General features: G+C 38.6%; 1 protein-coding gene and 1 pseudogene across 2 annotated transcripts in view; one reads left to right on the top strand and one right to left on the bottom strand.

Annotated features, from left to right (window-relative positions):
• Nf1 (neurofibromin 1) overlaps nucleotides 1-27,626 on the top strand; it is a 243,776-nt gene that overhangs the window by 89,908 nt on the left and 126,242 nt on the right. For both annotated transcript variants that reach the window (XM_051158073.1, XM_051158074.1), the window contains exons 13-24: nucleotides 2,060-2,194; nucleotides 5,370-5,483; nucleotides 16,328-16,407; nucleotides 18,185-18,308; nucleotides 20,412-20,573; nucleotides 22,625-22,874; nucleotides 23,381-23,454; nucleotides 23,653-23,736; nucleotides 25,441-25,881; nucleotides 26,280-26,419; nucleotides 26,699-26,821; nucleotides 27,434-27,517. In XM_051158073.1, coding sequence (XP_051014030.1) covers nucleotides 2,060-2,194; nucleotides 5,370-5,483; nucleotides 16,328-16,407; nucleotides 18,185-18,308; nucleotides 20,412-20,573; nucleotides 22,625-22,874; nucleotides 23,381-23,454; nucleotides 23,653-23,736; nucleotides 25,441-25,881; nucleotides 26,280-26,419; nucleotides 26,699-26,821; nucleotides 27,434-27,517 — 1,811 coding nt within the window. The remainder of the gene's footprint in view (nucleotides 1-2,059; nucleotides 2,195-5,369; nucleotides 5,484-16,327; nucleotides 16,408-18,184; nucleotides 18,309-20,411; nucleotides 20,574-22,624; nucleotides 22,875-23,380; nucleotides 23,455-23,652; nucleotides 23,737-25,440; nucleotides 25,882-26,279; nucleotides 26,420-26,698; nucleotides 26,822-27,433; nucleotides 27,518-27,626) is intronic.
• Nucleotides 13,349-13,995, bottom strand: LOC127200156 (E3 ubiquitin-protein ligase MARCHF5-like; annotated as a pseudogene).

The following is a 27,626-nucleotide window of genomic DNA, read 5'->3' on the forward strand; positions in this document are numbered from 1 at the left end:
CCTCTTTTGACCTTTGCCAGCACCAGCATGTATGTGGTACAGACATACATACAAGCAGGAAAACTCCCACATGTAAAAAAAAATTTTTTTTTTAAAGCTTAGAAATACTAATTACTTGGATATTGTTTTTCTTAAACAGGATAAAAATATGCTGTTGTCACTTTGAGCCATCATAGTTCCTCTTTCTGACTCTTCTATAGTGCAGCTGTGAAGATGTTTTGAATCACTCAGTTTCCTAAGAGTTATTATAGATAGCTTAGGTTGGGTGGGATTTCATTGTTTTAACTCATTGGAAGTGTTTGCTTTGCTTTGATAACCAAGCAAACTAGGCCAAATCCTGTTAAAGGAAGTAAAACGTCACATGAGAATAGTAAGTACTGAAGTTGTTCTGACATCCAGCCTAGTGTTTGCTCAGTGCCTCAGTTGTCCTCCTCTGATAGCAGACTAGTTTGATAGACAATGAAGCTTTCACCACTTAAGCACAGACTGTTTAGCTCCCAGACCAGCACCAGGTACAGTGGGTATGCAGCGTGTGTATTTGTGAATGAATTAGTGGATGAAATAAAAAATTGTCTGTTTGTATTTCTCTTCGGCAAAGCCAGTTAAATAACATTTTAGAGGAAGATGATTTTTTAAAGACTTGTATTCATAATGTTTATCTGGATACCATGCTTCTAAGCATTGTTTTAAATGCTGCTTTTGAACATTGAAACTAGCTGTTTTCACATGAATATTGTATCCATGTTTACATTACTTGACATTAAACTGAAAATAACTTTAAAAATGATTACTAAATCAGAGAAAGCTTTTGTATCAGCTTACTGTCATCTGATAGTGTGGCTCCTGTGAGGTGCTGCATCACACGCAGTGATGTCAGAGTAAATGTGCTCACTGAGGGATTCACCTTGATTTCCAGTTAGGCTTTGAAACAAGCACACGTGAACGCACACACATACATATCTTATAGAGAAAACATTGCACAAATTATTAAATTCATCTAATAAACATTTGCCTTAGTGTTGGAGAATTTGTGTATTTCATTTCTTAAACACTTAAAGATTGAGCACTGTGTATGTCATCTCCAGTTGTTAACTATGAAAGAGAAAACAGCTTGACTGTAGGGACGTTTCTGTCATATTTAAATAGAGGCTTCTAGCCTGCTTTCCCTGTGTCTTTATATGTATGCACTGCTGGCATCAAGGTCAAAGCAGATGTGTGTGTGTGTGTGTGTGTGTGTGTGTGTGTGTGTTAGTTAAAAGAAATATTTTATAAGACTAGAGAGAAAATAGAGTGATAATGAACCCAGAGAATGTAAATGTTAATTTTTTTCATTGACTAATGTTCAGAATTAATTAAATCAATTAAAACAATTGACCATAATATCTCTGTAATTGAACCACATTTTCACCAGAGTTCTGTTTTATAAATATTCTTATGCAAAAAGGCAAATGTATGTATGCACTCTATAACTTAAAAGAGGAAATGCCATCAAAATAAAAAAAGCAATTTCATAACTAAAGCTATAAATACAAAAAGTGCATGTTTACTTCCCTCTGTGTGGTATCCCAGGATTCGCAACAGGTTTTCATTTCTCTTAGTACAGCCAAGAAGGGATGCGTCTTACAGTTGACAATGTGGCACAGTCTATAGGATATTTGCATATGTGCATGTGGGATAAGTTTGCTAGTTTGAATTCAGTATGTATATTTGTATAAGGTAGAGGCCCAATATTTTTCCTCTTAAATTTTTATATTTGAGAACCAGTTTTTTAGAACCCAAGAGTCAACTTGATATTAGCCTCTAGTGTTTTAGGTTTTCATTAAACATTACTAGATTATTATATAAGAATGATGTAAATGCTATAAAAACATTTTTAAACATACAGTGTTAAATGTATGTTTATTACCTTATGTTTCTACCGGTATCATACATGTGGTGGTATAAAATGTGTGTTTTTTTAAAGCTTTTTAAATAATTTCTTCTATAAAGTATAGCTATTGTACTGCATCTGATGTCTGGTTCATACTAAGGTGATGTCATGTTTTTGTTTTGTTATTAGAGTCTTACATTTAAAGAAAAGGTAACAAGCCTTAAATTTAAAGAAAAGCCTACAGATCTGGAGACAAGGAGCTATAAATACCTTCTTTTGTCCATGGTGAAACTAATTCATGCAGATCCAAAGCTTTTGCTTTGTGTAAGTATTTTGAATGAAATTATTTAAAATTATTACACTAATTTGTTTGAGCTGAAAGTCCAAAATCCTTTCTAAACTGTATGAGTGACCTCTAAGACATTGCCAAGAAAGCTAACTGCCAGAGAAGTCGTCTATAATTAGATCACATCTTCTAACCTCTCTCTTATCATTGAACCATCTTTAGTGACATCATTTGCCCTTGTTCTGTTTTAGTTCGTGCATTATAAGCAGGCGTATCTGTGGAATCATGTGGAACAGACAACTGTAAAATCAGTGTGCTGTGTATCTACACCATTCATTCTATTTGCTATTGCTAAACAAGTTTGCTTTTATAGCACACTTCCTGTGTTCCTCCATAGCCTTCTGTTATCATTGGCTCTGTTTAACCACATTAGAAGAGAAAGTATAAATGAGAGTGCTTAGTATCCAATTATTGCCCAAACTCTGCTTTTCAGAGCTCCCGATTCCTGAGAGCATCGCTTTGGTACACAGAGTAATTAAGAGCTAATGTGAACACTGTAACCAAGTGATAGTTACACATGGGCTCTGGAGAAAGACTAGTTGCTAGCAAGTGATTTACTTAACCTCTGCACCTTAGGGTGCTCATTGGAAACAGTAGCTAATAACAGCTCCTTCCTCAGAGAGATCATTAAGAGTGAAGTAGGATGCGTAAGGCTTTTTAGGAACAATTCCTGGCATATTATAAGCAATAACAAAAAATTAGTTACTGCTACTATTAATAAGATTCAGTTAGCATTAACATTATTAATGTCCAAGTAAAACAGCTTCATTCCATCAACTTTTATCAGGCCTGTCTAGTCCCTGCAGAGCGCCATCATGCTACATTTCCTACTGCTTTACTCAGTATCAGGATTTTACTGTTTTAGTTTTTGGCTTTCTAAGACAGGGTTTCTCTGTGTAGCACTGGCTGTCCCGGACTCGCTTTGTAGACCAGGATGGCCTTGAACTCACAGAGATCCACCTGCCTCTGCCTCCCAGATGCTGGGAAAGGCGTGCACCACCATGCCTTGCTAGTATCAGGCTTTTAAAATGCTTTGGTGCTTTACAGTTTTGCTGCTATGCTCTTCAAGTTACTAAAATACACGCATTCATAACTATAACTGCCTGTGGTTTCAAGAATTCTCTGAACCCCAAGTTGTGTGTGTGCACATATGTGTGTGTGTGTGTTTGTATGTCTGCACAAGTGTACTTAATATGTTCACACATAAGTTTTGTTTGATTCTTGAGACAAAGTCTTGCTGCGTATACTCGGTTGGCATTGAGTTTGCTATGTATGCCATACTGACACTGGACTTGTTGTGTAGCCCAGGTTGGCCTTTTAGACATCCCTGAGTGCTTGTATTACAGGGATGTACTATCAGGCCTCCACTCCAGAATTTAAAAATTCTTACACACTAGCAATTTTTCTGATAATGAGAGATAATAGAAACAGAAAGGATGAAGTTTCCTAAGGATTGTTTACCCCGAGAGAAGACCTGTGATCTTTTTGTGCTTTTTTGAAAAGTGTATCCAAACTTGAGAGTCTGTTAAAGTTGTTAGATCCTTGGCTTGGAAAACTTTTATAAAATTTGTCAGTAGACTCTGAAAATTTTTTCTCTTGGTCTTTCTGGTGTGTGGCATGAGCTGTGATGGCATCTCACTATGCATACCACATAATTCTAGGGTTAATCTGGTTATGTGGCTGTAATTTATGTTCAGCAATGGGCCAGAGTCACCAGAGTTTTTCATGTTAAATAGGTTATTGTCTGAAGAACAAGGATTTAATTGTTTGAGGGAAAAGAGTTTAAGTAAAATTTGCTATTTTCCAAGAGTTGTGAAATCCTTTTTATTTTCCTTGATGATGTTGGAGGTTGAACCAGAGTCTAGTAGACTTATAATACAAGCAGTGTTCGACCACTGGCCTACCTCCACCCTTTGTCGGGCTTTTGTTTTGTGCTTGGTGGAGTTGGGTGGGTGGATATGGTTTCCTTTGATAGGCAACTGTCACTACCTCTGACAGCAGCCTAGTCCATGGAAATTGCTTCCTTTGCTGCCATCTAGTGGTTAGATAACTTCCTCAGCAGCCACAGGAAAGTAAAATAGAGCATTTTACACATAAATTCTAAACCATTAGGAGAAATGTAAAAATGGCCTTAATCATGGCATCTTTTAAAAAGCAATATGATTGTGTCTTCTGTTTTTACTATCTTTGTTCTTGTCACTCCATGTTTTTCCAGCTTCCTGATTGCTACCATCTCTTACATTCACAATCATTTCCCAGCACTAAATTATAGTGTCCTCTTTGAAGAATCTTGTCATGCCTGGGCCAACTTAAAATCTTTTGGCCAAAGTTGCTCTTGTGTTAAAAGCCAAACTCCAAATAGAAGTGCAAGGTCACTCAGGCCCTCCGTCATGTGTCGCTCCTTGTGCACCTAGCATTTCCGTTTTGTTTACTCCCCTCCACTCACAATGCCTGTCAACCAGCCCTTCCTCATGCTTCATCCTGTGCCTGCGCCTTTCAGCCTGCAGCCTGCTCCTCTTCCTCTGTGTAGAGCAGCTCCTGCCCATTCTACGCCATTACCACTACGTGTGGAGACCCACCTGACTGGGCTCGTAGTGCAGGCTCCTTTACAGCTCCGACCTCTTTTGCAGTTTGGCACTTATCTAGTAGTTTAATTAATATTTGCTTTCTTCCTGAGACTGCTGGAAAGCAGGAGACACCTTCCCTACCTTCCCCTCCCCCCCCTTTTTTTTTTGTCGTTTTGAGATAAAGTCTCTGTTATGCAGCTGCCGCTGTGACTGTCTTGGAACTAACTCTGCAGAGCTGTCTGGCCTCAAGCTCACAGCGATCTGCCTGCTTCTGCCTCACGAGTGCTAGGATTGAAGGCACATGCCACCATATCAGGCCACATCTTTCTTTTTTTACTGTTTGAAGGGGCTGGAGAGATTGCTCAGTACTTGAGCACTTCCTGCTCTTTCAGAGTTCCTAAGTTTGGTTCCCAGCACCCACATCAGGCAGATCATTATTGACTAACTCCAGCTCCAGGGAGTCCAACACTCTCTTCTGCCTCCATGGCTACCTACATACATGTTCCATATACACAGGCACACATACATATAAATAAAAAAATAAATATAATAAAAATTAAAATTGAGGTTTGCTTTTCTCTTGCAGAATCCAAGAAAACAGGGCCCTGAAACTCAAGGCAGTACAGCAGAACTAATTACTGGGCTCGTTCAACTGGTTCCTCAGTCACACATGCCAGAGATCGCTCAGGAAGCTATGGAGGTAAGGGGAAGTGGATTCTCAGCTCCTGAGAGAAAGATTGTAACTGTCTGTGTTCTTCTTCTAAGACTTTATTTTTTAAACAATTTGACTCTTTCTATGCACTTTCTCTTTAAAAATTATTTTTAAAAAATTTTAAAAGTGTGTGTGTGTGTGTGTGTGTGTGTGTGTGTGTGTATACACACACATGAATGTAGTACCTGCAAGAGCCAGAAAATAGTGTCAGACTCCCTGGAGCTGGAGTTACAGGTCATTGTGAGATACCTGATGTGGGCACTGGGAACTTGGGTCTTCTTTAAGAGCTGTGTACACTCTCAACCCCCCAGCCACCTTTCCCGCCCCTCTATCTACTTATTTTTATTTTAATTTTGTGTGTGTGTGTGTGTGTGTGTGTGTGTGTGTGTACACTTTTTGTGAGCGGTAAATGGATATCTGTTGGAAATGGTATGTTTGTGTCTTTATGTTTTATAAACTGCATTGGGGGTTTATATTTGCTTTATATTATAGGTAGCAGCAAATCATTGTACTAGTTATTTATTAAGGCTTACTTATTTTATTACATATGTTTTGTGTGAATGTAGACATGTGTACTGTGCATGCATTGCCTGAGGATGTCAGAAGAGGGTTTTTGTTTTGTTTTGGTGTGTGTGTGTGTGTGTGTGTGTGTGTGTGTGTGTGTGTGTGTGTGTGTGTGTGTGTACCAGCTCCTATAGATTCTTTCTGTTTGTTTGTTTTTGAGACAAGATTTTACTATATTCTGCCTGGTCTCTAAATCCTAAAGCATTCCTCCTCCTTCAGCCCTTACACTAGCTAGAGTTATAGTTGTGTGTCACAAGCCATGTTTTATTTGGATTACATTGTGTAAATAAAATTGGAAGTTGATGGTTTCTTTATTTCTTGAATTTATTATTGTGTCTGAGTGATGGGGTAATGTGTGTGTGTGTGTGTGTGTGTGTGTGTGTACTTGCACTGTACTGTCTGGAAGTCAGGGGGACAGCCTTGTGGACTGGTCCTCTCCTCCCACCCTTACATGAGCTCCAGGGATTGAACTCGGGTTGTCAGGCTTCTGTAACAAGGACTTTATACGATGAGCCGCAGGCAGTGGGTGATAGACATCCAGGGTTATTTCTGTTTGAGGATTACCACAAATAATGCTGTTAAAGTTACTGTATCATTTTGTATTTCCATTAGCAGTGTATTGGTGTTTGGTATTTCTTTACCTTTGATGTCACTTGTTACTGTCTCTTTTAAAATTATAACCAACCTACTAAGTTAAAAAAGTTGACTTTTGAATGAATTGATACTTCTAGTAGGGTGGTGGTGGTGCACACCTTTAATCCCAGCTCTCAGGATACAGAGACAGGTGGATTTCTGAGTTTGAGACCAGCCTGGTCTACATTGTGATTTCTGGTACAGCCAGGGCTACATAGAAAGACCTTATCTCAAAACAACAACAACAACAACAACAAATGTCTACATTTACTTATCCATTTTGTGGGGAATGTTTGCATACCACAGCATACATGTGGAGGTCAGAGGATAAGTTGCAGGAGTTGGGTCTCTCTTTCCACCAATGGGTCCTGGGCATCGAACTCAGAATGTCAGGCTTGACAGCAAGTGCCTTTACCCAGAGAGCCACCTCATCAGCTCAAAGTTTATTTTTAAATATTATTTTTAAATTGACAACCTAAACGTACACCTTTAAATAAAATTTGTTGTTGTATAATTTACATAATGAGTAATTTAAGACATGGAATATTTCTATTCACCCCAGAGTTCCCTTTCTGCAAGTAATACCCTTGCCCTATTCAACACATTTCCTGGTCTGATTGTGTCACTCCAGGTTAGCTTCCCAAGCTTAGAGTTCCTGAACAGAATTCATCAACTATGATCTTATTCCCCCCCCTTCAAATAAGGAAGTGGTTTTCTTTTTTTTGACATTCATGTGTATTGTTGCACATTTGTTTCCTTTTTCTGATTGATGATGAATTCTATTGATTTGTTCATTAAAGGGCTCATTGGTAGACACCATCTATTACTACTGAACATTAATGCTATATCCTTTGCCGTCCCTGCCCCTTCTCACCCCTTGTTTGCCCCTTGCCTCCTTTGTAATAATTGATTTGCTTTGTTAATATAAATTAGTTTGTATTTTATATAAATAAAAATTTTTATTTTTAGTTCAGCATAATTGCTGTAGCTGTGTTGTTGGTAGTTGTTTTTTAAAGGTTCATCCTATTTTATTCTGTTTAGTGACCCATTGTATGAATATAGCATTATTTGTTTATTTATCTGTTGACAATCATTTGTGTTTGCTTTTGACACTTTAAAAATAGAGTTCTCGCTGCATATGGTGGTGTATGCCTTCATTCCCAGCAGTCAGGAAAAGTTGAGTTTGAAGCCAGCCTGGTCTACATGGTGAGTTCCAGGCCAGCTTACTACAGAGTAAGACCCTGTCACCAAAAATGGTGAAGATGATGAAGAAGAAGGAAAAACGTTGATAGCCTTTTGCTTCACTTATATATAAATCTATAATGTGAACAGATTTTTAATTTATTTTTTGAGTAAATTCCAACTAATGAAAAAGTTTTTACTGTATGGTCTTCACAACTGGCAAAACATAGATATAAGGACCCTGGAAGATAGATAGTACAAGCACAGAAAAGTATAGTGCAGTACATAGAGAGCAAAGAAGCTTTAGTTACATGTAAGGGTGTATATCTGTGTAAGTGTGTGCACACAGTGTGGGGGCCCAGGGAGACCAGAAGAGGATGTTGGATCTCCTGTAGTTGAAGTTACAAACAGGTGGTTGTGAACCAGCTGAGATGGATGGTAGGAACCAAAGGCAAATCTTCTTTTCTTTTCTTTTCTTTTTTTTTTTTAAGGCAAATTTTCTTAGCTGTTGAGCCATCACTCTAGCCCCATATATATTAGGAACAGAGATAGAGATCTTACATTGCCAGTGTTTAGTCTGTCTAGGAAGTAAAACTGTGTCAAGTTAATAAAACTTCAGAATATATATACAGGGATATGAAGTAAGGAGCTGTTCACAGATCCAGATATGGTGGTATACTCAAGGACTTCCCCAACACACAGCAGAGTAAGGGTGGGATGCATCATCATTCAGTGGAATATACAACATTGAGTGCAGAGATTGTTCACCCTTCACTCCCTCCCTCCCTCCCTCCCTTCCTTCCTTCCTTCCTTCCTTCCTTCCTTCCTTCCTTGCTCCTCCTCCCGTCTTTTTTTTGTTGTTGTTGTTTGTTTGTTTGTTTTCCGAGACAGGGTTTCTCTGTGTAGCCCTGGCTGTCCTGGATTCACTTTGTAGACCAGGCTGGCCTCAAACTCAAAGAGATCCATCTGCCTTCCTAGTGCTGGGATTAAAGGCGTGCGCCACCACGCCAAGCTCAGAGTACTTTCCTTTCAAGCATACCTGGAAAATATTTAGCATAGGGGAAGACTAACAAAACTTACAAAGTATTGAAATATTTTATTGACAAAGTAGAATTAAAATAGAAATCAAGACAAAAAATTTACAAATCTTAAAATGTAGATACTGTGTTTTCATTTACACACTACGGAGTATAATTTAGTATAATTACCATTAAATGATATTTTGTAATGTCAAAGTTAAACATACAAGCTAACAGTTTATTCCTAGTCATAGAGCCACCGTAAATGCAAATGTCCATTTACAAAACTCATAAAGTTCTAGGCCACCCAGCGCTATAGAGTAGGACCTTGTCACCAAAATGAAGATGGTGAAGGAGAAAAAGAAAAGACAGATGGATAACCTGTAGGTTCATATATTTATGTATGCATGTGAACAGAATTTTCATCTTTCTTGAGTAATTTCCAACCAATGCAAAGCACCACCACCACCCTAAACAGCTTGATTGTAGGACAGTCAGGGCTACATAGACCCATATGAGTTACTGATGAGTGCAAAAGCTGGGTGAATCTCCTAGACATGACATTGAATGAAAATCACCAAATGCAAAGTGCATGCTTTTGGCTCCCTTTACATAAAGTTTAAAAACAAGCAAAACAGTCTGGTGATGGCATTCAGAAGCGTGGCTGCTTTTACAAAGAGTGGATGCCTGGAAGGTGAGGTCTAAAAGGCCTTCCTGGTATTGGCAGTGTTGAGCAGGTAATGGTGGGACACACAGACAGTGAAACTTCTCATGTTCTTCTCTCCAGATTATCTCCTGTACCAATATCCCTTGTGCTTCAAGATAGAAGTATTTGAAATGTATACCCACAATACTTGTGCATTCCTCATACAATCATTTACCATGTGTGTTGTTAAAAGTTATTTTTATAAAACTGTTTCTCAGTTTCTCTCTTAATCCAGCTATCACCCAATAATTGAGAGTCTTATTATTTGTTTAACAAGCTTCACAGCACAGTAACTGAGCAGTTACTACTCTATTCTTTTTTTGGTTGGTTGGTTTTTGTTTTGTTCTGTTTTTGGTTTTGGTTTTTTTGGAGACAGCATTTCTCTGGGTAACAGAGCCCTGATTGTCCTGGACTTTACTTTGTAGACCAAGCTGTCATTGAATTCACAAGAGATCTGCCCGCCTCTGTCTCCCAAGTGCTGGGAATTACTCTATTCTTAACATTCTAAAATAATCTGCTTCCTCCCAGCATAAATCCACAAGATACTAGCACTTTGTGGCTCTCCCTGCTCAGCTGGATCTCTCCTAATGCCTTCTGGACCTCTCCCTGTGGCTCCCTCTATCTCTTCCACTCCTGCCTGGAAGGAAGTTCAGGCCTCTTCTTCCTGGCTCAGCTATTGGCTCCAAACTGCTTTATTGGCATATTAGGGGACAATTGGGGAGCAGTGTTTATACAACACCAAGGCAGGAGAGTCTTAGAACAAGGACTGCAACCAGATATAAGGGGTACAGAAAACAGCATTTGAATTACATAGTAACCTCATGCCTACATCTCTCCCTTTTAGTCTAATAATAAAAGGCCCTTTCTCTTACAATAAAAACTATATTTAATAGTAACAATAGTAAAGTTATTAGGTAAGACTTACATCTTTGGCTTATATCTTTGGCACCCTTGGATAAAATATTCTGCTATCTATCAATTTCTATCATCCTAAACAATTTTAGTTTAAATGAGTCTATAATTATCTATTTCTCAATAACACCAGAAACATAGGAAGGAATAAATATTACCCGAATATATAGGAAGTGCAGGTAAGTAGCTTCCAAAAGTATAGAAATGACAGAGATATTTGGCTGCCTGGACAATCCTCCAAATTTCTCCATAATGTTGGAGCATTATCTTCAGCCTTCTGGCTCAGAATATTTGACTTTTCTGCCTTGTCCTTGGAAAGCTTGGCAGTCGGCTCTCCTGCATCCAATTTGTCATCGTTGATGCTAGGACATTTCTTCACCTCATGGCTAGCTTGCCACCTATGAAGCCTTTGATGCTCTTTGAAGCAGAACAGGGGAGCTGTCCAGAACAGCCTTGTCTCATTACCAAAAAGCGTTAAGTTAAGAAAGTCTTTAAGTGCCATATGCTGTATATTTCTGAGGTTTTTGAAGACCATCTGTGTTATTTGAATTGTTTCTAGCTATTTTTTTCTTATCAATCTAGGAAATATATATTTTGTAATTAACTAAACTAGTATCGAGCATGACCATGAGTTTGATTGTCTAACTAATAATACATATTTCTTAGTTATCCTAAACACTTGGTAATAACTGCTTTCAAAAGACTAGAATTTAAGAATTACATAGTTACAGTACCTTAGCATGTTGTAACCAAATATAATCTTATCTGTATCAGTGTATACCAGTGTAAGATTTTTATTAATGCTCTTTGATCCAAAAGTAGATTCAACAGCCCCTTTAATTATTATATTATTTTTATAACTGACTGTTTAAAAATTATAACAAACATATTTTACCCATAGGATGACAAAAAGGTCTACCCCTTGGGACATAGGTTTTTTTTTTTTTTTTTTTTTAATTGCTTCCTGCTGATTTGGGACATAGTTTTTCTTTTTGGGAGCCCAAGAAAATTGAAACATTGTCAGTCTTAAGAAAGCTAGTTGTAACTTTTGCTGTCCAGTCTCTGAATTCTTAGGCACTTGAGAGCGTAGCTGAAACCCTGACTGGGACAGTGATGCAAGAGAGCTATTTTGAAGTTGTCCTAGATGCCGATTATTGAAGAAACATTTTTTGAGGCCATGTAGGTAGGATCACCTGAGCTGCTTGTCTTGTCTTTTTTGGTGTCTGGGCCTCTTCCTATGCGAAATATGTAAACTTTAAAAGGTATTATACATTATTGTGTTAATATATGTATGAGCTGTGCACTGAGCACAGTTCAGTTAACGACAGTTCTCTGCTTGAGCAGGTAAGGCCTTTGTTTTTCTGTATAAGTTAATTTGGACTGTATAGCCAATCTATAAAATAAAATATTATCTATGCCATTTAAAAGAATGGCATGATAAGTCCTGAGGAATTTGTAGCCGAAGATTTCCTGGCCATGCATACCTGAAGTCCTGCCTGGAGACATTTTCATGTCTCAGTCAATCTCAGAGCTGCTCCTATGTGGAGCCTCAGCAAATTCTGTTACCTGTCTTGTTTGGTCTTTTTGATTTCTTTCCTTCTATCTGCAGCCAAGATCTTCAAGAGGTCTCCCTCTGTAAAATCTGATTTCCAACAGTTTGAGTGAAATGCATAGCTTTTTGTTTCCTGTTGAGACAAGAGCATATTTTCCTCCCCAACGCAACACATTTCCTGTCTTCTAATTGTCTTCTAATTTGGAATTAGGACCCTTATGTGCTGATCTAGTTTAGTAGTCCTTTCTAAAGTCCAGTGTATCTTAGCAGGTGTGCCATATGTCTCATTTGCAAATTTTAAAATCAATAAATCATTATTTAATCTATTTTGGGGAAATACTATATTCCCCTTATGTTTTATGACCACCTTTTAAAAAATTGTAGTTAGATCTTTTCATAATTATGTGACATATAGGATTATAAGTATGACCTATAAGTTTCATGTCATAATATCTAAAAAATTCTTCTATTACAATGGACATACATATTGATGCACCGTCAGCCCCAAGTGGCAAAAGGCATCTCCAAGACAGGTACCATCTTTGTATAACCTTAGAACCATACTCTCCAGAATTTAAGGCAAAATTCCATTAGAATTCTGACTATGAGCCTATGGCATAGTACATATATTTCAGCTCTCTAAACTCTCCAAAATGGAGCACACAAGCCACTGTATGACCTTGTTCCAAGGCAACACCAAACAGGATCTGAATTTATATTTTAGCATATAGCCCTTCATCCAATAGCTGAACCTTGACTGTACACATACAATGTCTTGTCTGGCCATGTTGGCCTAGAGCCAAAGCCTTTTTACCCAGCATCTCAATGGGCTGACATTCTGCAATTTCTTCAAGCCTTTGTGGAATTTTTCATCTGGAACTACCTCTTTTGATGTTATTGGAAGTTCCAGATTGGATTTCTCTGAAGATTTCCTATTTTGATTTAAAGATTCCTCCAACCTCTGTTATATGGCCTTTAACATCTAATTTTTAGTCTAATTTCTTCAAGCTTGTCTTATTTTGATCTCTCCCAAAGAGGATATACAAAGTTGTGATTGCCATTGAAAAAAAAATTTGTATGCTAAGAGAAACAAACTCAAATGGAATCCAGAAATACTGTGTCACTGTGTCTTCCTCCATTTTCTTTTTTCTTTTTTTGTTTTTGTTTTTCGAGACAAGGTTTCTCTGTGTAGTCTTGACTGTTCAAGACTTGCTTGTAGACTAGGAGGCTGGCCTCGAACTCACAGCGATCCACCTGCCTCTGCCTCCTTGAGTGTTGTGCTAGGCTAAATTGAGTTAACACTACTGAACATCTGTTTATCAAGGGCTCCACACAAAATTTGGGTAGCAGAGACATGATCTGCTAAAGGATTAGCTTCAGCTGGAATTTGGGGAATAGGACAACCAATCCCTGGAAATATACTGTTCAAAATTTGTGGACTGTTTGAATATTTATGTCATAAGCTAAGCACATAGTCCTCCAGAGAGTCATTTTGATTAGTATTAGTGTGACAGGAATAGTAGGAAGTCCAATCAAAAGAAATAGTCAGCTCACTTCATAACACCCAGCCCTTCCTTATGGCCTACAACCTGCATCACTGTCACTGCTCTGTAAGTCACAGCCATCCAGGAGATAGACACAACCATTGTTCCTGCTTCAGCAAAAGGGCAAAATCCAAGACATAAACAACTGGACCCAACTTTGGAAGAACTATTACATATTCAGCATTACACTGGGGACATGTCGGTCTGCCTGTGTTGTTTTTCTCTTTGTATTTCTTCTACCCGGCATTGTAGACAAGCCTGGTGAACCCACTTAGTAGATTTTCTGCGCTTGCATGGTCTCACCCAGTCAGCTCTTCTATCATCTTCATCAGTGGCAAAAGACCCAGCAACTTCTGTCTAGCATCTGTTGAAGGGCTTGGTCTGGCATCTTCCGAGGAGCCTGTGAGCTCAGCCCTCACCCACAGTCCTGCTCAGGACCAGGACCAGGGACAAAAGCACTGAGAGATGGCAGAGTAGGCCTCAGTCCTTTGGTGGCCATGGCCCCACCATTGTGTATGTCACACTATTCATCCTAAGAATTTGTGCATTGCTTATACTCTTTTTGGCAGATCTGTCAATTATTTTGATTGCTTTCACCCAGATAATCAATCCTTATGTTTCTTGTCTTATGTATATTAGGTATAATTCAAGATAAAAATATATGTATATTCTAATAGAGTGTCAGGAGGATTTTATTTTTCATTAATAAGAAAATGGGGGGCTGGAGAGATGGCTCAGAGGTGAAGAGCACTGGTTGTTCTTCCAGAGGTCCTGAATTCAATTCCCAGCAACCACATGGTGGCTCACAACCATCTATAATATGATTTGATGCCCTCTTCTGGCCTGCAGGTGTACATGCAGGCAGAGCACTGTATACATAATAAATAAAGATCTTTTAAAAAGAAAAGAAAAGAAAATGTGCTAATATTTAAGAGAATATTTCAACTTGACATGCTACTAAACATCCATTAAAGCCCATGTAAACCATTCAGCAGTGTTTGAAAATACTGAGTTACTAGATGAGTATATGTGCTTGCAGCTTTTCTGAAGTAGGTCAGTCACACATTAGGTAGCAACATACTCATCAACAATAAATCAGTAACAGTAAGGTGTTTCCCAACACATTGTTTCATCTAATGACCCATAGCCATCTTTTTTATGTCAGTATCTGTGTTCTGTAGTACTGACATGATGACAGGGTCACCTTTGAGGCACTTCTCAGGGTATATATTTGTCAAATGACTTATGGCAGTATGGAAAATTAAAATAGAGGACATGAGACATAAAAATGGATATTATCTCATTGAAATGAAAAAAGCTAATAAACTTTCATTCAGATTAAACAAAAAAATTCTATTAAACAGAGAACCTGTCACCTAAAAACCCTTAAGATATCCCAGCCTTACCAAAGGCCACACCATTTGTAAATGACAGGCATAAAGCTGGGATTTGGGATCCAACTCCTGACTAACGCTCTATGCTGTACTGTAATACTGCTTTACCTTCTTTCACTGTGTGCATGGTTTGGAGTCCTGTAGAAACAGATGTGCTCAGGCAGGTTAACACCCTCCAAAAAGAACATCTTCCTATGCCTTGTTTTTTTTCCAGATAGAAAACTTTCCCCAAGTTCCCATAGTAGAGCTAGCACTCCTGAAGCACTAGAGCCCATCAGGACTGCTCCTCACTACTGCTCTCTCTCCCCATCTTCTAATATGTCTTTATCTGCCACGTTTAAATGGAATGAGAGAAAGTGAGTGCTTTAAGTTCCCCATGAAATCTGTGCCATTCTATGAAAATCAACAGAAAACCCTAAAGTACTAGTAACTTGTACCAAGTGTTTGCACAATAATGATTAAACTAAATTTTAATTTTTGCTATTTTCAACGGAAACTATAAATTACTTGTTCCAAATAACATTTCATTGGTGTTTTCATATACGGGGCATAAAGAACCCGTATGTGTGTCACCGTGGACTGAGTGTGCAGAGCACAATAGAATTTGCTAGGGAGTGGGGAAACATTTGAAAGTGGAGTGTAGGCTGAGCAAGTTTGAAGGAAGATTCTGCTTTCATAACCTTTGATGGCTTTAGTTTATAAAATAGCATATTTATATGGTAGTTACTCATTTAACTCCTGTTAGTACTCAAGAAATACTTGAAACTATGACTAGATACAAACTCTGCTTTCTTTAGGCCTCTGTCAATCTCAACAAACAATTCTATTTACAAGGTTTGTAAGAAGCAGCTTAATTCATGCTTTCCCCTGTGTGTGTTAATTTTAGAGGACAACATTTGTAGTTATTAATTATTGAAACCATGTTGTCTATCCCCCTCCCAACTTCCTTCTTTCCTTTGCCTGTGTAGCCTGTCCTGGACTCACTCTGTAGACCAGGCTAGCCCGGAACTCAAAGATCTGCCTGCCTCCCAAGTGCTGGGATCAAAGGCACGTGCCTGGCTGTTGTTTATTTATTAAAGCAGTTTTGTATGCATATATTGTTCTGAATTCATTTGCAACTTTGTATGTGTATGCCACTTAGAGTAAAAATGATAGAGCAAAGGGTTGGTGATGCTCCAGAGCATTGCGTTCTCCTGGTTTGGACTTCAACAGGTTGTTTTCACTGTATCTCAAGACTGCAGTTGTACGCTCAGTTTGTAAAATAAATAATCCAGTGTTATTTTTCTAAAAAAAATTTCAGCACATTCTTTTCTTTTAAAATTTCAGGCTTTACTGGTTCTTCATCAGTTAGATAGCATCGATTTATGGAATCCTGATGCTCCTGTAGAGACATTTTGGGAAATTAGGTATATATACTTTCAAATTTTAATTTAGTTTAAACTTTTAATTTGGTGTGTCTTTAACTATTATATTTACAGTATCTAGTTTATTGTCAGATTTATTCAGTTATGCCTTAGAATACTTAACTGTCAGAGAAATGTCACATATATGCAAAACAAAAGTTTTAAAATGGTGCTAATTTTTATCACCCTGCTACTGTACTTCATATACTGTCTCCTGTTATGTGTTTCTTTATGGTTACAGCACATTTGTTGCTTTGAGTAGGTCTAACTATGTAGCCTTGGCTAGCCTAGAACTCACTATGTAGACCAGGCTGGCTTTGAAGTCATAGCGATCCACCTGCCTCTGCATCTGGAGTGCTGGTCTAAAGGTGTGTCCACCATGCCTGGCTGTAGTGGTGTTTTTAGTAGATTTTTGCAGTTATAAGACTAAAGTATTAATATTTTACAGCTTTACTTTTAGTTTTTAAAGCTGTTACTTTTTAAACTAGGTTCACAACTCAGTAGTGCTGCACATAACGAGCAGGCATGAGGCCATGCTGTTAGTCATTGAAAGGTGGAGGGGCTATGGTCTTTGTAACTCTTCTATGTATACTAGTGTTTTAGTTGAGTAAGTGAAAACAGGCATATATTTATAAATTAAAAAAAAAATAAGCTGGGTGTAGTAGCTCACGCCTTTAATCCCAGCACACAGGGAGGCAGAGGCAGGCAGATCTTTGTGAGTTGGAGGACAGCCTGGTCTACAAATTGAGTCCAGGACAGGCAAAGCTACACAGAAAAACTCTGTCTCAAAACACAAACAACAACAAAATACACACGCACGCGTACGCATGGCTTCATGTCTATCGTTGAGGCTGAATAGATGGCTGTCTTTTAATGAGCATGAAAGCACCAAATTAGGAAGAAGCAAACCTATAAGCCTCAAGTTTTGCCATTCTCTTATCATAGTTGTGGGAGTGCTAGGTCATTTAGAGGCTGAGTTAAAACCTAATAATAATAATATAGTCATTGGAGACGTGTAATTAACTTCTAACACATTATAAAAGGAAAACTTTTTATTTTAATGCATTTTATTTAACTTGATAGATATTTTAACATATAAGCAATTTGAATTGTCAATGAGATATTTTATAATTTTTCTTTTTATAAAGTCTACAGAATTTAGAGTATATCTCACAAAGCACATTTAGTTTGGACAAGCTTCATTTAAAGTGCTCAAGTATACTCCCAATAAATGGCATTCTCTTAGCAAAAAAAAAAAAAAAAAAAAAAAAAAAAAAATTGCTCAGGTAGTAGTGTGTGGGTGGCTAGTAGCTAACCTGTAAGTACAATGGTGCCGTGCCGTGTTGTATAGTATAGAGACCAATTAAACAGTCTTGCTCTCTAACGGCTGGGAAGGGGGCCAAGCTTCCTGGCTCACCCATTCTGTGTAGCTGTGCACCTTTACTTCTGGAGCAAGAAAAGAGTAACAGGCCACATGGGAGCGAGGGAGTGTGGCTGTGTTCCATTGGAACTTCCTTTTAGAGTTTGGGTGGCTTTGTCCTGTAAGCAGCAGTTTTCAGGCCCTGACTCCAAACTATTTCTTTGCAGTGAATTTATGATTTCTTCTTACCTCCACTGCAAAGATAGAATTCTTTTTAATTTGTTGTTATTGTAGATAAAACCTATGAATTAGGGAAACCTCTAAATATATGTCTATTATAAAATAATGTCATTGTATGTGTGATTATATTCATATTATGTTCTTGATGATTCTGTAACAATGAACTTTATGTTACTGCAGTTCACAAATGCTTTTTTACATCTGCAAGAAATTAACTAGCCATCAAATGCTTAGTAGCACAGAAATTCTCAAGTGGTTACGGGAAATTCTGATCTGCAGGAATAAATTTCTTCTTAAAAATAAGGTAAGCACAGTGACATTTCTTAAATTGGAAATATCTGGATTGTAAGCAGATGTGTTAATTTCCTTTCTGTCACTATGATATACACCATGACCAAAAGCAAGCTGAGTTGGGTGGATTTGGCTCACAGGTCTTGATGACATTGTATCATTGATGGGAACCCAAGCAGGGACTAAAGCAGAAGCTGTGAGGAGCATGGTTATTGGACTGCCCTCCGTGGCTGCCTCATGGTACAAGCCAGGACCCCTGGGCGGCAGCTGCCTGCAGGGGACCTGGCCCTTTCACGTCAACCATTAACCACGAAAATGCCCCACCGACCTGTCCACAAGCCAACATGATGAACCATCCTCTTAACTCAGTTTCCCTCTTCTAAGATTACTCTAGCTTGTGTCAAGGTGACAAAAGGGTAACCAGCTAGATTATATCTCATTCAACTGCTCCCTCAGCGAAGTCCTTAAGAGAAATTTAAGTACAGAAGGTATTACCTGGTAGCCCAACATTCAAATAGTCTAGGCTTTGAGCTGATATGTTAATGAATTCTGGTTGATGTAAGGAGGATTCTGGGTAAGGCCAATGAAGAGTGGAAGCTGCTCACAGAAGGCTCAAAGAGTATGTTTTTCCTTTATTCTTTAGTCCATACATATGACTTGATTCTCAGGCCTAAGCTAGTCCAGAAAATAATCTTTCAAAAAGCTAAGGGACAGAGGTTCTTAATCTAGGTTTAATTTGTGTGTCTCTCCTAAAGATGTTGTCTTTTAACTGGGTATGGTGGCACATGTCTATAATTCCAGTACTGTTGAGGCCAGCCTGCATGTAAGGGCAGCCTGAACTGCACGGTGGAGTCTAGGCCAGCCAAAACTGCAGATTGAGGTCTTGTTGCAAACAAGGCTAGGCGACACAGCTTAATAGTAGAGCCTCCAGTACCATAAGGTTAGGGGGCGATTTCATCTTTTGAAAAGATCAGGAATCATCTTTTAATTGGAAAAAAGAAATTTGAGCCTTAACTGTTGCAACATGTTCACGTTCTGGGGAGTAGGAAAGAGCCTTACATTTCTTTTAACATAATTTTTATAATCAACTTAAAAGTTTTTCTGTTATGACACAGTTTAAAGAATATTTGATTTAATTAATTTTTATCTAGACCTCAAATTGTAGTTATGAGAAACCTTACCAAGCATCCTGGTAAGATTTTGTTTAGAGGTGTGCTGATGGAGAGGTAAAGTTATTTGCATATGGTTTATCTTGCTGTGTTATTGTCATAGAACTAAGTTTATCCTGAAGATTTTAGACTTAAGAACTTTGTGTGCTGGCCTTTGGTATGCTGTCTAAGATGGTCAGTGTTAGTTAGTGAGTCAGCCAAGGGCTGAGAGATAGCTCAGCAGTTAAGAGCAGTCATAAGAACTAGGACTCAGATCCCAGCACTCGTGGAACAAGCCAGGTAGGTGTCTGTGCATGGTACAAGCTTGACTCCTAGAGTATGGAAACTTGAGGATCCTTAGAGCTTTCTGGCTTCCAACCTAGCTGAGAAATAACTCCCAAGTTCAAAGGAAGAGATGGAAAGCGGTAGTGGAGGCCCCCTGACATCTACTGCATGTGTTTGTATACTCTTGCGCGCGCACACACACACACACACACACACACTATTTTGCCCAAAAATTAAACATGAAATTAACATGTAATCTCACTATACTAGGGACCTGGCAAAACACACACACACACACATGGGGGGGGGGGTACACAAAATACTGTGTGTGGAGTGTATCCAGCATATAACTTTATCTTTAAAAGTAAAATTCTAATTATCCTGACAAGACAAAATTGTTATCCATAACTCATATAGTGTTAAATTTTCTTGTAATTGATTTTATTTCACTAAGTATCCATGGTGGGCTTCATTTGGAAGGTAGACAACTGAGAGCTGTTTGAAAGAAAGACATTGCACAAGCCTTATTTACCACAGTGCGTAAAAGAATGTGCCTAAAGGTGAATGAAGCGTTGGGATTGAGAGGAAGGCTTTCAGGGCTGCCTTTAAACAAAGTCAGCTCATGCTTAGTATTGTTGTTCTTGGATGTCAGTGCTTTGGCAAAACTTACTTCTCTTTTCCAGCAGGCAGATAGAAGTTCTTGTCACTCCCTCTTCCTTTATGGAGTAGGATGTGATGTACCTGCTGGTGGGAACAGCACTCAGATGTCAGTTGATCATGATGAGTTACTACGGACCTGTGCTCCTGGAGCATCTCTACGGAAAGGAAAAGGAAATTCCTCTATGGTAGGTAACTTCCTTGTAACTCTCCTGCATCATCATGTCTGCTCTATTTTTCTGAATGGATGTTGGTGAATTTCCGTTAAATAATGTAGCACATTGGTTACAGATTGCTTAGAGTTTAGTTGTGTTGCTGGCCACTGTGGAACCCTAGGCAAATTCTTCACTACTCTCTGAGTCAGTTTCTCACATTTAAAATGGAGATAACATGACATAGTGGGACACACCTGTAATCTCGGGGTTCTAGAGACTGAGGCAGAAGGATCACACGTTCTTTTCTTTCTTTCTTTTGTTTGGTTTGTTTTTTTAGACATTCTTTTTTTTTAATATTTTTATTTAATTTTAATTTATATGTGTTGGTGTGAGGGTGTCAGGTTTTGGAGTTACAGAGAGTTGTGAGCTGCCATGTGGGTGCTGGGAATTGAACCCGGGTCCTTTGGAAGAGCAGGCAGTGCTCTTAACCGCTGAGCCATCTCTCCAGCCCTTGGTTTGTTTTTTTAAAGAGAAAGATATCACTGTGTAGCCCTGGTTATCCTAGAGCTTCCTGTGTATACCAGGGCTGTACCAAATTGAGATCTCTGCCTGTACCACCATGCCTAGCCTTTTAAATTTTACTTCTTCTTCTTCTTCTTCTTTTTTAATGTGTATGGGCATTTTTGTGTACTTGTATGTCTGTTCACAGATGTGTGCCTGTTGTCCACAGAGGCCAGAGAGGGCTTCTGATCCCATCAGCTGGAGTCACAGATGGTTGTGAGTGCTGGGAAGCAAACCTAGGTCCTCTGGAAGGGCAGGAAGTGCTCTTAGTGCCCTTGGCTGTTGGCTTTACCCTTCTATTCCAGAGGGAACAAGTTTGAAGCTAGCTTGGTCTACATAGTAAGGCTGCCTTAAAAGATAAATAAGCAGAAAGCAATAATTATAGTTAATAAAAAATTAAATAAAGCAGGTATAATGTTCTTGGTCCAGAGTCGTCAAATTTAACTAGGTGAAATGTAAGTCGTACTGGATTATCTGACACTGTGGCTGATAGCTATAATCATTCGAATGGGAACCCTGTAAGAAAATCTATTCATATGCAGAGGTTGAACGAAAGAAGGTGCAAATTGACTGAAACTCAACACAATATTTATTTTGCTTATTATGTGTGTAAGTGTTGTTAAGATTTTATTTCTCTCCTTTTGCTTTAATTTTTATTTATGTATACATATATGTATATATATATGCAGTCACAGTGTCTTGCTTTGTAGCCCAGGCTAGTCCTGAATTCACTGTAATCCTCCTGCTTCAGTCTTGCAGGTCCTGTGACAATGGGCAGTGATGCTTGGGAAGTTGTAAGTGTTTAGACTGGGTCCATGTCGGCCTCTTCCATACACGGGCTGAGGTCGGACGTTTGCGTGGCTTTGCCCAGCAGGACAGTTATTTTTGTATGTAAATGTCCTTAAAATATAAATCACAATATGAGCAGAATTATGAAATCATTGTGGAAGAGTTTGCTTTTCGGACATAGCCTTTTTATTGTTGAATTTTACTGTAGTCTGTTAAAGGGGAACCTCACTGAGCCCTGCAGCAGCTGCAGTGTGTGCATTGCCTGCCTGCTTTGCTTTGCTTTATAATGTGTTTCTGCAGTTCATGTTTGGGGAATGTCAGATCAGATCAGCATGTCTCGTGCTGCAGTGTTGGTTTTGGTGTCATTGTTTGAGGCAGTGCCATCGTGTATTTATTGTTTCCCTCTAGGAAGCAGTGCTTCCTGCTGTTTCCTCGTCCTCTGGTTTATTGGCGACTCATAGGTCGATTACAGCTTGCTGCAGGAGACTCGCTCATGTGGTGTCTTACTTGTATATTTGTTATAGACTTTATTACCTATTTGAATTGAAATGCAGTACCACTCTGCAGGCCACACGTTGGTTCGCATCACCTCATTTAGAGTAGGGTGCATCAGGAAAAGATCATATTATTCAAGAGGAGAACTCTTACTAGTTTTCTGTGGTGTGATAGATGGTACATTGTTGAGTATGGAAATAAAGTCATCTAAGTTGCAGATATACCCTCCTGCCTCCTAGGATAGCACAACAGGGTGCAGTGGTCCCCCGCCAATATGCCGACAAGCCCAGACCAAGCTAGAAGTGGCCTTGTACATGTTTCTGTGGAGCCCTGACACTGAAGCTGTTCTGGTGGCTATGTCCTGTTTCCGCCACCTCTGTGAGGAAGCTGATATCCGGTGTGGGGTGGATGAAGTGTCAGTACACAACTTCTTGCCCAACTATAACACATTCATGGAATTTGCCTCTGTCAGCAATATGATGTCAACAGGTAAATGTGGCTGGTTTTTTTTTTTTTTTTTTCTTTCTTTTCAACTAAGTTACTTTGCCTGACATCTAATTATTTTTACCGTGGAGTGTATTTAAGATAACAGTTTGAAAGTTTCCGGAGCTAATTCAAATTGTTTACTTGAAATCCTTTTCTGAACAAGGTAGGATAAAATTCAGTGACATTTGAAATTGAATTTTTGCTGTGCACATTTGTTAATAACTGGTACTGTAAATTGCTGTTAGTTATAGACTATAGAGATTACTCTGCTTGAATTGTAATTGGGGAGATTTTAAACACCTGGTCATATATTTCCGTGAACAGAGGGGGCTATGGCTGTTTTATGTTCAAGACATTATGGATTTGGAGATCAGAGCTCTTGTAGGGTTGGAGAGGGAAGGTTCTGTTCCTCACTCTGCTCTGTGTGTGGAGTAGAGTGGGGAGCTTAGCAAGTTCCTAGTTGTGAAGAGGGCTCGAAACACTAACTGGGTTTGCTTGTCTTTACTTAGGAAGAGCAGCACTTCAGAAAAGAGTGATGGCCCTGCTAAGGCGCATTGAGCACCCCACTTCAGGGAACACTGAGGTATGGCCCTAGCAGCGCAGCACCCTTCCCAGGCCCCCACCTTCTTGTCAGCAGTGTGATCAGGGACAACTTTAATAGAAAATCTGAGCTATGTGCATATTACAGTAGCCTGTTCTCAAACCTGCAGTTACATATTGACTTTACCATGTTGAGTTCACCCCTAAACTTGCTCCCTAGTGATAATTGACTTTATTTTAGGCCTGGGAAGATACACATGCAAAGTGGGAACAGGCTACAAAACTAATCCTTAACTACCCGAAAGCCAAAATGGAAGATGGCCAGGTGAGTTTGTTCAGTGAATTTTTTTGTGTATTAACTGATGTGTTGCTTCACTTGAGTAATGTTTGTGAGCTATGCCGAAAGGATGCTCTGTAGAGTTGTTTTAAGATGACTTGTGCTTCATCTAGATCTGTACCACCTTGTCCTGCAGCTGTTAGCCACATGTGTCCGCTAGAGTGCAACTTAAACTCATTTAAATTAATTAATGAAACCTATTTCATTTTCACAGTAGCCAGAGGTTAGCATTTATTTATTCACCACAGAAATATTAAGCATCTCTGCTAGAAACCACTTAGCTGAAAGACCATTCATTTGCTCTTTGTGTTGTTTTCCCCCTTTTTGAAGTATTTTAAAGAACTTAAAAAAAAAAAAAGTAACAGCTATAGATCGAGAAAAATAAAATTTCTAACAATTCTCATGTTGTATGCTTGTTTTGAGACAAGATATAATTTCTCCCTGCTGGCCTGGAACTTGATAAGTAGAACAGGCTGCTCTTGAGCATGTAGTGGTCCTCCTTCCTTAACTTTCCAGATGCTGACGTTACAGGGTGTGCCACCTCGCCTGCCTCAGCATGCTGTACTGTTAGATACGCTAATTAAAGGATCTAGTGAGCAGACAAATGGAACCTATTTTAAGGTTAAATGCAATTTTAAACTTTGGACATTTCATTTATTATTATTAAGTATATCATTTCATTCATCAACTACCACCAACTATCTATCCCCAGAAATGAATAATTAATTGGTATTTGTGTATAATTAATTTGTGTTACCTATACTGCTCTCATTATTAGGTCTTTGAGAGAAACTTTTTATCCTTTCATTGCTGTTTTTATGTTATGGTCCCTTAGAGCACAAAAAAGTTATTTTGAAGAAATAATATCGCCTTAGACCACGAAGTTTTTCTTGCTAGGGTGAGAGTGTTAACTCTTTCAGTCAGCATATAATTCATATGCTGTATAATTCTCTCTCGTTAAATGGCCAATCTAGTAGTTGTTTTTAGTATAGTCACAGAATTATATAACTGTGCATTGATATACAATTTTAGTATATTTTCATCCTCTCAGAGAATGCCCCCTCCCCCAAACCTGATGCCAATTAGCCATCTCTAGCTTTAACTTGTCATTTTTTCTACCTCTTTGTCTCCACTTCTCCAGCCTTGAGTAGCTGCTAATCTGTGTTCTATTTCTACAAAATACCCTTTCTGGCCACTTTGTACAAGTGGAATTCTAGATTATGAGCCTTGTAGACTGGCTTCTTTTCTCCTTTATGTGTTTTCAGATTTATCAATGTAAAGATCATCAGAGGTTTTTAGAAGTAGCTCTTTAATAATATGTATGGTAGGGACTGGAGAGAGAGGCTCAGTGGTTAAGAGCACTGGTTGCTCTTCTAGAGGACCTGGGTTCGATTCCCAGCACTCAAATGGTGGCTAGGAATGGCCTGTAACACCAAATCCAGGGGATCTAGCATCTTCCATTAGCCTTTTTAGGTGCCAGGCACATACCTGGTATACAGATACACATGCTGGAAAAATATTTATACACATAAAACTAAAATAAAAAAATAATAATGCATATGGTAATTTCAGGCATCATTTAAACAAATATAACATGTACTTTTCCTACTGGAAAAGATGGAAAAGAGCAATTTGTAAGATTTTATTCAATCTCTGTTGAATTCATACTTTTCACAAAAATGTCGTGTTTAGGCTGCAGAAAGCCTTCATAAGACCATTGTTAAGAGACGGATGTCCCATGTCAGTGGAGGAGGATCCATAGACTTGTCTGACACAGACTCCCTGCAGGAATGGATCAACATGACTGGCTTCCTTTGTGCTCTTGGAGGGGTGTGCCTGCAACAGAGAAGCAGCTCTGGCCTTCCAACCTACAGCCCACCTATGGGCCCTGTCAGTGAACGCAAAGGGTCTATGATTTCTGTAATGTCTTCCGAAGGGAATGTTGATACACCTGTCAGCAGATTTATGGACCGGCTTCTGTCCTTGATGGTGTGTAACCATGAAAAAGTGGGGCTTCAGATACGGACCAACGTTAAGGACCTGGTGGGTCTAGAGCTGAGTCCTGCTCTATACCCAATGTTGTTTAACAAACTGAAGAATACCATCAGCAAGTTTTTTGACTCTCAAGGACAGGTGAAGTCTTCTCCACTTTGTTTTTTGGGTTTTTAAAAGCTTTATCTATGAATACAATAATATGCTTGAAATAAATGGAGACTGTTTTCTTTCAAATTATTTAAGTTAGGTACCAACATGATAATTCACCCACAAGTGTAAAAAATTGTCATAATTACAGGAAAAAAATCATGTAATGTAGGGATTGGCCTGCTTCTAAAGAACTCAGGCCTTGGGGTGTGCCTGGAGTTAGGAATCGTGGATCTATGCATTAGTACCTATATCTATCAGTATATTTGTGTATGTGCCTGTGGTGTGCCTGAATGTGACAGTTACATCAATGTCATTGTCGTGGTGATCTGTTTTCTGTGTGTTGATGCTATATCACTAATGTATTTTGTTTTTACTTTTGTGTGTAGGTATTATTAACTGATAGCAATACTCAGTTTGTAGAACAAACCATAGCCATAATGAAGAACCTTCTGGATAACCATACTGAAGGCAGCTCTGAGCATCTGGGACAAGCTAGCATTGAAACAATGATGTTAAATCTGGTCAGGTAAACATTCTGCTACTGAACCATAGCAGAGTTATATTTTAAGAGGGAAGGCCTCTTGTACACCTATAATAGGTATGATTAAATAGTTTGCCAATTTTTTTTTCACTACAGACCCAGTGTAAGATATGGCAATAAGATAGTCAAACTTTGTATATGATCCTACCTAAAGAAATTTAAAGTTTAAAGTTACATTTACTTAATTTTACTTAAAGATTAAAGCATTTAGAATACCTTATCATTTGTCCATATCTAATCATTTTTTATTCTGTGTTTAATTAGATATGTTCGTGTTCTTGGGAATATGGTCCATGCAATTCAAATAAAAACTAAACTGTGTCAGCTAGTTGAAGTAATGATGGCCAGAAGAGATGACCTCTCATTTTGTCAAGAGATGAAATTTAGGTGAGTTCTCAGAAGGTCAAAGTATGGTCTTGTAAGTATTACATGGAGTGGAGTGTAGAAAAGAAGTTGTGTGTGGTTGTACGGGGAAAGGGAGGTGGGTAAAAAGTGTTGTGCTTGTTTGTTTTCTGCCCATGGCTATCTGTTTTTCTGTTTTGTTTTCTTTCTTTCTTTCTTTTTTCTTTTTTTTTTTTTTAAATTTCCCCTTTTCTAAAACTAATTTATGGGTACTAAAAGTTTGATTCTGTTTCTACACTGGCAATAGAGCAAAGGGCCAGTGCAAAGGGTCAGCATCCGATTTGTGTCTGTTTGTGCCCTTCTGATGCTCATTACTCACAATAGCATATCTGTTCTATGAAGTCCTATTGGATTTTTTTGCCCTTTTGCCCTTTTAGAACAGTTTTTTGGTGTGCTGGCATACACCTGCAGTCCCAACTCTAAGACCTCTGTCTAGGTATAAGTCTTAGATTCTGACTAAGTCACCTTAATCAGAAGGCTAAGGCAAGCAGCTCAAGGCCAGCTTGGGCTATACAACTGTGCAATAAAACTTTTGTCTAAACGGCAAGTGTGTGTTAAAAATTTGTTTGTTTGTTTTCCCTTTTCATCATTCTGCAGGAATAAGATGGTAGAATACCTAACAGACTGGGTTATGGGAACATCAAACCAAGCCGCAGATGATGATGTAAAGTGTCTTACAAGGTAAAACAAAACCAAACCAAATCAGAGAAACTCATGAAAGCCACTACAGGGATAGCTGTTAGGCATATAACGCATCATATTTAAGTTGTTTTATAAGTGGTAAACTTTT

Source organism: Acomys russatus, chromosome 16, assembly GCF_903995435.1.
Source record: "Acomys russatus chromosome 16, mAcoRus1.1, whole genome shotgun sequence".
In the NCBI taxonomy this organism is placed as follows: Eukaryota; Metazoa; Chordata; class Mammalia; order Rodentia; family Muridae; genus Acomys; species Acomys russatus.